This window comes from Podarcis liolepis (genome assembly GCF_965112155.1).
Source record: "Podarcis liolepis genome assembly, chromosome: 11".
Taxonomy (NCBI): Eukaryota; Metazoa; Chordata; class Lepidosauria; order Squamata; family Lacertidae; genus Podarcis; species Podarcis liolepis.
In genome coordinates, this window is record NC_139565.1 from 4,901,003 (window position 1) to 4,913,966 (window position 12,964).

Here is a 12,964-nt window from a genome sequence, read left to right on the forward strand (position 1 = left end):
TGGAGACTGGGAGGATATATTATAGCCATCTTCAAATATCTAAAGGGCTGTCACACGGAGAGGGAATAAGCTTGTTTTCTCCTGCTCTGGAGGGCAGGACCTGAACCAGTGGTTTCAAGTTTCAAGAAAGGAGATTTCAACTAAACATACTGTCAGAAAGTTTTTCTGCAAGAGCTGCTTGACACTGGAGGTTGTGGACTCTCCTTCCTTGAAGGCATTTAAGCAGAGGTTGGATGGCTCTATGCCATGGATGCTTTAGCTGAGATTCCTGCATTTCAGGGGGTTGGACTAGATCGGTGTTTCCCAAACGTTTTTGGGCAACGGCACACCTGTTTACCGGAAAAAAATCTCGCGGCACACCACCATTAAAGCCCCGCCCCGTGACGTCAGCGCGCAGCGTCACGCCGGGAGGGACGCACAAAAGTGAAAGTTTTTTCCCTTCCCCTTGCCGGGGTGGGAGGAGGCAGCAGAGCGAGGGACTGAGGGACGGCGGCAGCTGAGGCGGCGGCGGCTGTTGTGGTGGTGGCGGCGATAGCGGGCGGAGGAGGAGCCGTCGCCGGGAGTTGCTGCTGCTGCTGTTGCTGCTGCTGCCCGGACATGCCGGCCTCCTCCTCCTCCGCTGTCTCGCGCTCCTCCCTTTTGCGCGCGCTGCCCCGCCGCTCGGCACCAGCACCGCGGAGCCGCCCCCGGCTCGACGCGGATCCTCGCCGCCGCCACCTCTCGCCGCCCGACTCGCCCGCCTCCCTCCCACGGCACACCAGCCGGTGTCTCACGGCACACTAGTGTGCCGCGGAACACCGGTTGGGAAACACTGGACTAGATGACCCTCGGATCCCTTCCAACTCTACGATTTTATGGTAAAGAAAATGGGCGATTCAGCAATTTCTTACTGAACCATTAGTAAGATATACTAGAGATTTCTCAAAAGAATGATCTGAACAATGGGCTATTTATGTGTATTAGGCTTGCCATACGTCATGAAAATTCTGGTTTTCGGGTGTAAAAATGGCATTGGGGGAATTTTGCCAAATCGGCAAAATGTCGGGGGAAACCTGGATGTATGGCAACGCAATGGTAAAAGGCATGGAAACAGCTCCAAAAGCTTAAAAAAAGCTCAACAATTTGGGTGGGTTTCTTTAAGAAAAGCAATTCTACTCTTTGAAATATGGGAACCCTAATGTGCACTAAAAACAACTGTATACTACCCTTCTTCCAGTTTAGGATTTTCAGATGGTGTATAGCCAGTTACAGAACCCACCCTGTTCCAAAGCCTATGTCACTAATGTGGTCCCCTTCAGTTGTTGTTAGACTACAACATCCATTATTTCTTACCATTGTTCAGGTTGGCTGGACTGATGGAAGCTGGACTCCACACTGGCCACTCCTGCTATAATGCAATAGAATGAAATATATTCCCAGTAAACTTGGGTTAACAAAGTGGATTATAGGAAGTAATATCTACACAAATTTTATTTATGATGCCTGTTCTACACACTCATACAGAAATTGCCTCCGCTATCCCCCACTGGTCATCTGCACCAGTATTAACTATGCTCTCTCTTTTACTACCCAACCTGAATTACTCGAGCTTGTAGTATTTGCCTGAATCTATTTAAAACTTGCTATCTTGAGACATTCAAAAGCAAGTTGTTTTTCCTCCACTGAACTCGTGTGTGTTTGTGTGTGAATGTGTTTCCCTCCAAGGAAATGGTGCTGTGATAGTACATTACACCATGGAAGAAGCCGTGGGTATTTTATGTAGCAGTAGAGTAAGGAGTTGCTTCAAGAAAACTCTGGCTTCCACCCAGAATTTTGAATACAATGTCTTTGGTTTCTTTGTCCGGTCCTTTATAATGGCTAAAAAGCCTCTTACTGTAGTTAAGACCTGCTCTTCCCACCCACCCTTCCTCCCCAATTCCCATCAATATAAAGAAAATCCTCCAGTTCTTAAATCTCTTTTCAGTTAGTGTGTACTACTAAGAGAGTTTTTAATGCTCTGCTAGTGCTCTGTGGGGTGGCACTGACTTTATTTTTTTTGGTTAAACCTACTTTTCTAAATCTTTTAAAAGTAAATGTTATCTCCAGAGCATTTGCAAATTCAGACTCTGTGCCCATCCTAAAGAGGATTAAGTGAAATAAAGATACATTTAACAGCAAAAGAATATCTGGATCCCCCCCCCCTTTCTCTCTCTTTTTTTTTACTAGGAAGGAGTGTGCACAGAAACATGTATTAATGCCTTGGAGTAAATGTTTAATATTGAAGCACTCCATTCCTTTCTTATGCTTTCTGGGCAGAATAGCAAATGGAAATGATTTGAAAAGAGGATTTTTAAAGGCTTCGCGGCTCTTCTTAGATGTTGGGAAAGAAAATAGGCCTGACCTACATTAGCAAAAAACAATTTGGATGGTGTTGATAATGGCGTCAAATGGAGCTTCCTATTGTCTGATGCACTGATTACTGATGAGCATGATCATATTAGATTAATATATTGTATCCCCCCCCCCAAAAAAAATACTTCAGTTGTCGTTTTTGTATAACCAGACAGAACCTTCACTCTGTACTTCATTCTGAATGATGGAGTGAATTGCCATACTCTTATGTTAGTCTGCATTTAAAGGTATTAGCTGGCTTCAGAAACTTTAGGCGTGTGTGTGAGAGAGATTTTATTAAGAAGGAAGTTTTAAAAATGTATTCTCTTGAGCTCATTCATGTGTAATCCTGCTATAGCACTTACAACAAGGAATCGAAAGCATCTGAGGGCCTTCACCTTTGGTGAAGTGGTGGCATCCTTCTGGTTTGTGTTCAATCAAGAACCTTCCTTGCCTGGTGACCTCCAGATATTTTGAACTCTAGCACGGCCAGTGGTCAGGGATGATGGGAGGTGCAGTCCAGCAATAACTGGAAGGTATCAGGTTTGTCTGCGGACTTCCATATTAGCAACTTTTAAGCTGATCAAATCCAAACTTCATTGGTTGTGGCCTTTATTTGTCAGCTGAAAACTTCTAGAAAGAAACCACCACCAGCAAGTTGCTTTCTCAACAAGATCTTCCAAGCAGAGATTGATGCAAATACTTCTTTCAGCATCTTTGTCTGTTTTGGTGTTCCTTGGACACACAGCTTCTTATTAATTATTTTGCTTTTCAGACTTCCTGTCTTGCCTTCTGGTGAATTTGGGTTTGATTTATCCGAGTTTATGCTCTTTGTTCTTAGGGACAAAACTTTCATTTCTTAAAGTTACATGTCTTGCGTTTTGTAGCCTCCTTGACTCACATACAGTCTGTGATAGACACTGTATTTAAGCCCAGTGGCGTAGCGTGGGTTGTCAGCACCCGGGGCAAGTCAAGTAATTTGCGCCCCCTAACCCGTGGATTTGCGCCCCCTAACCCTAACCCCCAGATGTTGCGCCCGGTGCGGCCGGCCCCCCCTGCACCCCCCACGCTACGCCACTGTTTAAGCCTCTATTACAAATGTATGTGTATGTTTTGAAAATTAGGCTTCATGCTTGTTGAAGGTATTTAACCCTCTAGCTTCATTCTTCAACTTCCCTTTTCACTCTTTTGCAAAATGCGATGCTGGAAAAGCATATTTGGGGTTTATTTTTTTTGGGGGGGGGGGGTTGGAGTAATTTTCCACTTAAACATATTTCATTTTCAATGTTATGGTCACTGTTTCTAAGTAGCTCAACATTGTTTGTCTTGAATCAGTTCCTTGGCATCACTGGTGATTAAATCAACAGTCGCCTCTTTCCTTGTAGACTTATAAATAACTACATCAGGGAAATTTGTCTAGTTCTGTAAGGCCCGAAATTACATTTTACCCTCATATATTTATGGCATTCATTATTATAGTTTCTACCTTCTTCCACCTTCCTGATGCCTCCTCACAGATCACCATCAGAATTTTGGTCAGGTAGCATAATATGTCCCTAATACTGTATTGCTTTTTTTGGCATGAATTCTACCCATAGTGATTCTGTGAATAAACTTGTTTCCTGCAAGACTGGGACTGTGTGCTTCCTTTGACATAGCGGTACTCCAATATGACCCACAGATTTTGTATCCAGGGATAACAGTATCCTATTGATTTTTTTCTGCTCTTCTACACTTCTGATTCTATTCCCTCCCCACCCCCTCCGGCTTGTCCACATTTGATAATTACTTAGCTGTTAATCCATTTCCACCACCACCACCATTTCAAATTAGACTGGAAAAGTCCACAACCACACGTATTTGAATTTGTACTTGAGGAGCAATTTTGGTCTTTCATGTTCATCCCGGCAAGTGATCCCTGTTGTGTTTGTCGCCTCCTTCTGTTTTGTTGATTCTATTATGCCAGTTAAGTACTCACAGGGCATGCACTCAAATAGCTGAAGGTGCGCATGAGCACACGCATAGATCACCCTGGAGAGCTGCTGCCACCACGGTAGGCAGTAGTGAGTTAGATGGTGCCAATGACTTTAGGCAGCTTTCTGAGTGCCCTTCGTTTGCAGCTCAGAGCCTGGAGTTGGGAGCAGGGAGGAAAGTGAAAAGTCAAAGCCAATCCCAGGTTTAACCAACATTTTGGAGTGGGGAGAAGGCGGGGTTCATTCCCTATCCTCTGTGAAACCCTTGGTCCCCTGGTGAGTGTGAGTAAGATTGGTAATCAGGCCCTGGTAATCCTGGTCTACCTTCCCCAGAAGTTGGTTTAGATGCTCCACATACAGCCTTTGTGATCTTGGGTGCCAGCAGTGGGTTCCATTATAGTTCATTCAGGTAAAAAGGCAAAGTTGGAAAAGATGAAACTCAGTGAAGAAAGAAATTAAGGCGCCACTGCATACCTGGAGGGAAAGTAGTTGAGTGGGGAAGAGGATTGGGGTGGGGAATGATCAGGGTCTAAGGAGGACGTGGGGAAGAATTCTAATAGTTGTGAAGAAAGAAAAGAACGAAGAAGAAAATGACAGAGGGGAGAAGAAGGATTCCAGGATTAGAAAGGGATGGGGAATGTGAAGAGGCGAACTGATGAGAAAGGAAGGGAGCAGGAATAAACTGAAATGAAGGAAGGCTAAAAGATGGAAGAACAAAAGAAGAGGAGGAGGGTTAATTTTGACCATTCCCAGCCCACCAGCATTCTCCTTTTGAGGCACCACCGTATTCTTAGATGCCCCAGGTCACCACTTGGATCATCATCAACATCAAGTTGTTGGAACCAAACTTAGCAGCTGCCGCTCACGGGACTCAGCTGGTTTATGAGTGACTTGAGGAGGGAAGGGAGGAGACAGTGAGCAGCCCCTCTGCTTCTCCTGCTAATCCACCTTCACCTTAGGGAATAGAGTAAGCCAAGTGGCTGCGAGAGTCAGGCGGGGGGCGGGAAAGGAACAAAACAGAGAACAAGGGGAGGCAATAGCCAAGTCCTGTGTTAGAAGAAGTTTAAGGTCTTGTATATATAAAATAGATGTTCATAAATGTACCAAACACATGCAAATATGTAAACCACATGTCTGAAACCCACAGAAAAGTCCTGAAACCATTTCCTCTCTCCCAAAATGACCTCAAATATTTCTCTGCAAGGTCTAAGGAAATGGGAAAGCTCCCCATTGTCTCTGTGCTCACAAATCCTGCCTTAAGGGCACATTTAAGGTGTGAATAGGGTGAGCCTGTGATCTGGATTCAGGAATTAAATAGTTATAATAACAAAAGAGTGGCCAAAACCCAGATAATGCATTCAGGTAAATGGCGGACAGGAGATAAACAACGCACTCAGATTTCTGTTGTAGACCGCCTTTTCCGTGATGCAGGTGTGATGTATCTGGGGGGTGGTCATGGGTTACACCCCTTCTGTGATGTATACATGATGTTTCTGGGGGTGGTCTGGAGTTTGAGGGTGGGCAATTTAAAATGTCTATATAAGGGTGGGCACACCTTTGTTCTGGGTCCCTCCCCCCCTCCTGTGTGTGAGGGGGAGCACCCTTTTGGCACAGCTTTAATAAAGATCAGGCTTACTAGCTGCTTTGCTTCTCAATATTCTCTGGTTGGTCTCTGTTATTTTCTCCTACAACCTACAAAAGGACTCTATATGGGCTCTTGGGTACCCCATAAGGGAAAAGGAGCAGTTTTTTCTCATAGCACCTGCAAACAGCAGCACACAAGAAACATTGCCAGCAAACTGGTGCCAGTCACAAGGTCCAGCTTTAAAACTACTGCTGATTTGGATTTTTGCAGCCCTCTGTTTTCCTGTTTGCACTCATTGCACAAAGCTCTTCATGTTTGTGGTTGGTTCCCCCTTTTCTTTTAAAGCAGCTGAATGCTCAGCAAACCTAGTAAGAATTCTCTCTGTGCACAGAAGCAACAGGACAGCCCTGTGCGTGGGAGTTTTGAGTATGTTTATACTTCTTTGGTGGTGGCAGTATGATGCTAGTGTCCTCCATCATTACGTCTAGAGCTGTGGTTTTCAGCTGGGGTGCCTTGAATGGTGGTCAGGGATGCCACGGGCAGCACCAGCCTCCATCCCTCCTTCCTTCCTTCCCTTCCTCCTCTGATGTCCTCCCACGTCTCTGTCTCCAGAGGTTTGTGCAGCTGTTTGCTGCAGTGGGCCTGGCTACAAGCTCTCCAGGCGAATCGTGCCTCTGGGGTCAGTGCTGGTTGCCAGGAGCTGAGGTGGCTTCAGAGTAAGCAAGCAAGCAAGTGAGGGAGCCCAAGGGGAGAGGAGAGGAGGCTGAGGGAATCCTCCACAAGGGAAGGTGTCCGAAAAGGGGGGAGCGGCTGCCAGCTTGGCAGGGAAGGGATGACATAACTGAGCTCCTGAGACATGGGAGTGCGTTTCCCCGCAGGCGAGCCACAGAAAGAATATAGGTGGTCAAGGGAACCGTGGACTCAAAACGGTTGAAAACCTCTGGTCTAGAGTAAGGAAAATCTTGATTCTTGCATCAATTCACCAACAGCCTATTTGGCAATTCATTGCCCAGTGTTCCTACAGTTAGAGTATCCTGCCTTTGTCTTTCCTTAGAGCGCCATCTTACTTATTGGAGTGTCGTTTCCCCTAAACGGAAAAACCTTGTGGCGCTCCAGTCTAGAACAGTTTTGATTCCATTTTGTGCACCACTCTGCTTTTCTAGAGGGCAAGGAAATTTCACACCTGCTGAGCTGAACAGCGTTCAGACTTTAACAATATGTTAAAGTCATATTGCTGGGACCGAGCAGCAGGTGGCGCTGTGGGTAAAAGCCTCAGCGCCTAGGGCTTGCCGATCGAAAGGTCGGCGGTTCGAATCCCCGCGGCGGGGTGCGCTCCCGCTGCTCGGTCCCAGCGCCTGCCAACCTAGCAGTTCGAAAGCACCCCCGGGTGCAAGTAGATAAATAGGTACCGCTTACCAGCGGGAAGGTAAACGGCGTTCCGTGTGCTGCGCTGGCTCGCCAGATGCAGCTTTGTCACGCTGGCCACGTGACCCGGAAGTGTCTCCGGACAGCGCTGGCCCCCGGCCTATAGATGTGAGATGGGCGCACAAACCCCAGAGTCTGTCAAGACTGGCCCGTTCGGGCAGGGGTACCTTTACCTTTACCTTACCTGATCTTTATGAAACAAATTGCATTGAAACTACCATGGCTCTAAGCCAAAGGTAGCTGAGAATTATGGTTCTTTGGGAGGGGCCAGAGATATCTTTAAAAAAACCCAAAAACATTTCAGCACCCTCACCCCAAACTACCCATTTTTGACTTCTTAGAGGCTCGTTTTAGTTAAAGCTGTGTGATGATATAGCGCAGGTAAGCTAGCCCACCTCAGTTTAAGCCTCAGACATTTATCTGAGAGTTTCATGATGGCTTTTTCCCCTGGTGTAAGCATGTTTAGAATCTCAGCCTTAGCCTTAATCATGGCTCTGGTGATCGAAACAGCCAAAGGCTTTCGCATTTTGATTGAAATATGAACAAAGATTCAACATGTATTTTTCCCTATAGCAAAGCTTCTTTAAAATGTGCCAACGCCTGTGTCTTCTGTCTCCAGACTTGTAATCCTAAATTAGCAGACTTGTCTTTGCCTTGTTTACATACAGATGAAAGGCCAGGGTGTTTCAGCTTACTCTCTTGCTCTCCTCCTCTCTTTCCCTATCCTCTCTTTCTTTCTCTCTCTCTCATTTAATTGCTTCAAGTCTGGATTAACCCCTTTATTGGAATAAATAAATTTAAAGCTGAAGCAAGTTAAGGGATATATTTATATCAAAGTAAGCAGTCAAGTGCACAAGTCAGAGAGAATTAGAACTAACGTTTGCTTTTCTGACAAGGAAAATAGCGTGGCTAGTGGGTGGGTGCCTTGCTTTTCAAATGCATCACTTTGTTCACTACATTTTGCTGTCTTATTCCTAGAGAACGACTCTTGCAGTTGAGGACAGCACTGTCCTCTTAAGTCATAGATTGGTATGCTGCTGTTGCCCATTTGGAACAGAGAGTTCTCTCTGGGCAGAGAGATGAAAGCTGAATTCCAGTTAATTACTTGGTCTGGATAAAATAAACCCTCACCTCGAGCTATCTTACAAATCCACCCAGAATTCTTGCTCTGTAAGGCACATATTATTTCAGGCCTGCATGCAATCTAAAAGAGGGGTTTTTTTAAAGCTTATTTTTAAAGGAGAGAAGGAAATTCTGTGCTTAATTCACTAGAAAGCAAATAATTTTATTCTGTTTCTGATCTTCATTTATAGCACCAGCAACAAGTGGTGCAGGCTGTGGAACGTGCCAAACAAGTGACCATGGCAGAACTGAACGCAATCATTGGGGTATGTCGTCTTTCCATTTTAGCTTTCATAGTCTTTTTTAAAATTAGTTCACTTTCTTTCTTTTTTTCCTCCAAACTCTGCTTTTTGTTGTGAAGTTTAGTTCTCTCAGCTGGTCAGAAATAAATTGGACAGCAGTGGATCCAAGCACTGGCTAATCTGTGCTTCTACAAATTGGTCAAGCTGTCCCTTTGTTGCAGCCCACCTAACAATATATACATATACGCTGTGCTTTTGAAACTTCGTAACAAGCCAGCAGGTAAACAAAAGAATTCTACTGACCATGTAGCTATTTCTCATTTTCATTTTTCCAACTCATTTCTTTTTAAATGTGCAGAAGCTCAAAAGACTGACAACCAAATTGACAGAAGACGCTCCTATCTGGTGAAGAGCTTTGCCAGCCTTATATTTTAAGATCTTTCAGCCCCTCATTTACTCACTGGAAGTATCTACGGGCATCAAGATGTAATGTGTGAACTGAGACATATGCTGTAGCAAGTTCCACAATCTGAAATGTACTTCTTTTGAGGATGTGGAAGCTGTCATTGTAGAAGAACAAGTAGGATAATGCAGAAGGTGTAGGATTTGCAGTGCAGTGGTACCTCGGAAGTCGAACGGAATCCGTTTTAGAAGTTCGTTCGACTTCTAAAACATTAGGAAACCAAGGCAAGGCTTCTGATTGGCTGCTGGAAGCTCCTGCAGCCAATTGGAAGCCACGTTGGACGTTTGGGTTCCAAAGAACGTTTGCAAACCGGAACACTCACTTCTGGGTTTGCGGCATTCAGGAGCCAAAACGTTTGACTCGCAAGGCATTCGGGATCCAAGGCACGACTGTAGTTTTTATCTCATGTGCTCCTGCAAAGCATGCATTTGGTTTTACTTATTTTTCAAAATTGCAACCCACCTCTCAAGCCAGAGTTCTCAAGGTGGTTGTAAAGAAATAGGGGGGAAAGGCTGTGTGTGTTTTTAAGTCACATCATTTACAAATTAAAAATTAATATCTAAAATATTAGTAAACATTCATTAAACAAAATATATGAAAACAACAAGAAGCCATCAGCCACAGGTAATAGGTATTTTCAAAATTGACCATCAGATTTGATTGTTTTCTGAATCCACGTCTCATTGCTTAGGGTGGAGAATGGCTTCTGTGAATGAAGGAGGAGGCTAAAGGAACATCTGTGCAAACCTCAATATGCATTTCAAAGCTATCCAAATATGATCAGTAAACTGCACACTGACTGTGTCTTGACTTTGCATAGTGTACACCCTTTGACCTTTTTTTGCTTGTTGTTTTGCGCACCTCTTTTTAAAACACCTCTAGAAGAAATGGCGCGATTGAATTCTGGAAACAAAGCGCCCCCCCCCCCACATGTGCCCTATTTTAGTTAGACAACTAAAAGGGCTACTTTGGCTGGTCAGCCATTCTACCAGGGTAGAGCACCTTGTTTTCTTATGTTGCTTTTATTCCTTTTAACAATTCCAGCATTCCTTTGGGGCCTCTTTGCAAATATCATTCGGGCTGTTTTGACCTGAGATAATTGTATTTTGTAGCAAGGACTCAAAGTGCCACACACGGGGTTCTGTGTCCACACTGAGGAGATTTTCCCCACCAGCCCCTTGTACTCATAAGAGCTCGAGGTTGATATTTTAGATCAAATTCAGTGTGGCACAAGAAGCAAAATCTGCTCATATGGAATCGCTTTCCACTTGCCCTAGTGCCTTTGTTTGTAGCTAATTCCAAGTCTCTGCCATCCCAAATACATAACATAGTTTTATGGAAAGCCATAAGTCATATTCCAAGGCAAAGGTGGGTTGTTGGGTTTTTTTGCAGAATTATCTAGGAATAAGGGATTGGGTAATATGACTCGTATTGGCCATCTATCATTACATTTCAGTTGGCTTTTTATTTTCTTGAGAACTGGTGGGCTCCTCATTGGCATTAACTGGGACAAGATTTTGTCCCAGTAAATTTAATATGAAATGTTAAATGCTGCCTCCTGAATTTCAAACATTGGGCACACCGTAGCAACATTTAATGGGCTCCCTTTAAACAAAGGAGGAGGAGGAGAAAACTTTTTATGATTCACTTCTAAAGACTGATAAAACAGTTGGTTGTTCAGAAGTACCATATAAAATAAAGGTGAGGAAAAATCACTAATAGCCCCATGATTCACATCTGTAATTATTCAGTTAGTTCAAGCAATTGTTTAAGTTATTCTAATGAAGACCTTACCAGTGTGCCTCTCCTTTCTCTGCCCACTCGCAAATGCTTTTTTCCCTTTTGTGTATAGAATATACATAAAAGTCTCCCTTTAAAAATGCACTGTATCAAACACGCTTTGAAATGCTAATTATTCCATTTACTTTCATTAAAATTCAAATTGCTGAGTGAAGATGTGGATAAGGGTTGCGGAATAATCAATCTGTAGTGAAGATATTCCTTCATTTATGCTTCTATCTTTTAACAAGGAAGTAGGGGCACTCTGATCCTGGCTGACAGGAGTGTAGAGCGTGGTCTGATTGTAGCTTGTTTTTCTTAATAGGCTATTTTGAGTGTTCTTTCCTATCCCTCTGACCACAAGAAAATACCAGCAGTCAATTAAAAAATATAAATGGGAAAGAGTAACCTTTATTTCCTCTGAAGTGCCCCTTAGAAAGGAGGAGATGAATCAGACAGAGTAGGTTGTGTCGAATCATGAATAACATTTGTTATATGTCTTTTACGCTCCAGTGGGGAGACTAGAAGATGAATAATTTCCCAATTAGTTTTCATTACCTAATAAAACTACTGCTATCTAAATATTCTTTGAATAAAATAAATTGCAAAAGGTCTGATTTTTTTAAAAAAACGTAAGTGCTTTTCATGTAAAGATATGAGAGTGTGAGTCTTGCTTTACTCTGATTGTTGGACATTTTTTAAAACCACTCAACATTGTTTTAGTTGATGGACATGCATCTTTTAGCCCAGTGTGTGTAGTTTTTGTTTTATTTCATTTTTTAACTGTTGTGTGGAGTTTCAGTGAAAATCTCCCTTTTAATTTTACTGTGAACTTCAAACTGCACCGAATGAATCCTTCCCCCCTGACTGCTTGCTACCAGCTGGAGCTACAGCCTTTCAAACTAATTTAGATACCCTACATGGTTATACGTATTTAAATGAAGAAATATGAGAATAACATTGTCTTGCAAAAGGCATTTAATTTCACTGAGCAGGTAGGAGAGTTTATCCTCGCTAGGTGGCTGTTTTAACTGAATTTGGACATTCACAGGGTTGCGGGGAAACTCGTTCTTCTCCCATGTGCCCACCCTCAGTCATTTTCATCACTTTTTTAAAAAAAATTAATCTCTGCATACAAAATAATAGTGCTTCATTAATATCCATATTTTGGGGTTCATCAAGAGGAGCGCTATCTTGAGTATATCTCAATACACATACGTACATAGAAATGTTAGGAAAGAAAGTGCAGTTCTTTGTAGAATAAAATATACATGGGAGATATATGGGGTCATCAGGGATTGATCTAAAGGAATTCTGTGGTGTAGTTCAGTATTTTGTGAACATGTATTTGTAGTACGTTGTAGATCCTTCATACCTTGATGCTAGGATTTTGTGAAACCTAATGAAACACCTTGTTAACTTTGCAATATTCTTCCTTCATTGGTAAATGAACCAAACCACTGATCCATGCCATTTAAATGTGGAATGCTGAAGTGAACTTGAAACACGGAGAGACGGGTTGTTCTCTTGACAGTAAACTAGTTGTGTTTAATGGAATGAAACACTTATAATGACTTCTTTCACAGGTCATGTTCCATTGAAAATTACTGACAGATTGTCACAAGTTAAATATTAGCCATCCTTCTTAAAATTTGTTTTTCAGGGGAAATGAAAGGGGGTGGGGAGGAGGATTTCTGGGGGAAACTTCACCATTATAATTATAACAGAACCCATTTGAGATGAAACTACTTGGTCACTGTTCACATTCCAGGGTTTTTATTCCAAGCTACACATATAGAAACATTTAATGCCCCCTCCAGAAATACTGCTCTTCACTGAAATGTTTTGGCTGGAGTTCTCTGTGCAGCTAAATGCCATTGGTCTGTGACTCTTTCCTTTTTTCTGGTATTCTTTTACATAAAATGTGTTAGAATCTACCTTGAGTATCCCGAGATCCCCTTCTCCTTCTGTTTGTGCCCTGTTTCTCCAGCCTGGGGCTGGGGCT

General features: G+C 43.2%; 1 protein-coding gene and 1 long non-coding RNA gene across 8 annotated transcripts in view; one reads left to right on the forward strand and one right to left on the reverse strand.

Moving 5' to 3' along the window:
• LOC310688515 overlaps nt 1-12,964 on the reverse strand; it is a 699,093-nt gene that overhangs the window by 380,811 nt on the left and 305,318 nt on the right. The gene's annotated exons all lie outside the window — the stretch shown is intronic.
• The window catches only part of LOC310688419 (transducin-like enhancer protein 4), a 127,807-nt gene that overhangs the window by 55,024 nt on the left and 59,819 nt on the right, over nt 1-12,964 (forward strand). For 5 of the 7 annotated variants that reach the window (XR_014516925.1, XR_014516926.1, XR_014516929.1 and 2 more), the window contains one exon: nt 8,667-8,741. The exons of the other annotated variants lie outside the window; for them this stretch is intronic. Coding sequence is in view for 1 of the 5 variants with exons in the window: in XM_083464889.1 (XP_083321015.1) it covers nt 8,667-8,741 (75 nt within the window). In the remaining 4 variants the exon portion in view is untranslated. The remainder of the gene's footprint in view (nt 1-8,666; nt 8,742-12,964) is intronic. 7 annotated transcript variants of the gene reach the window in all.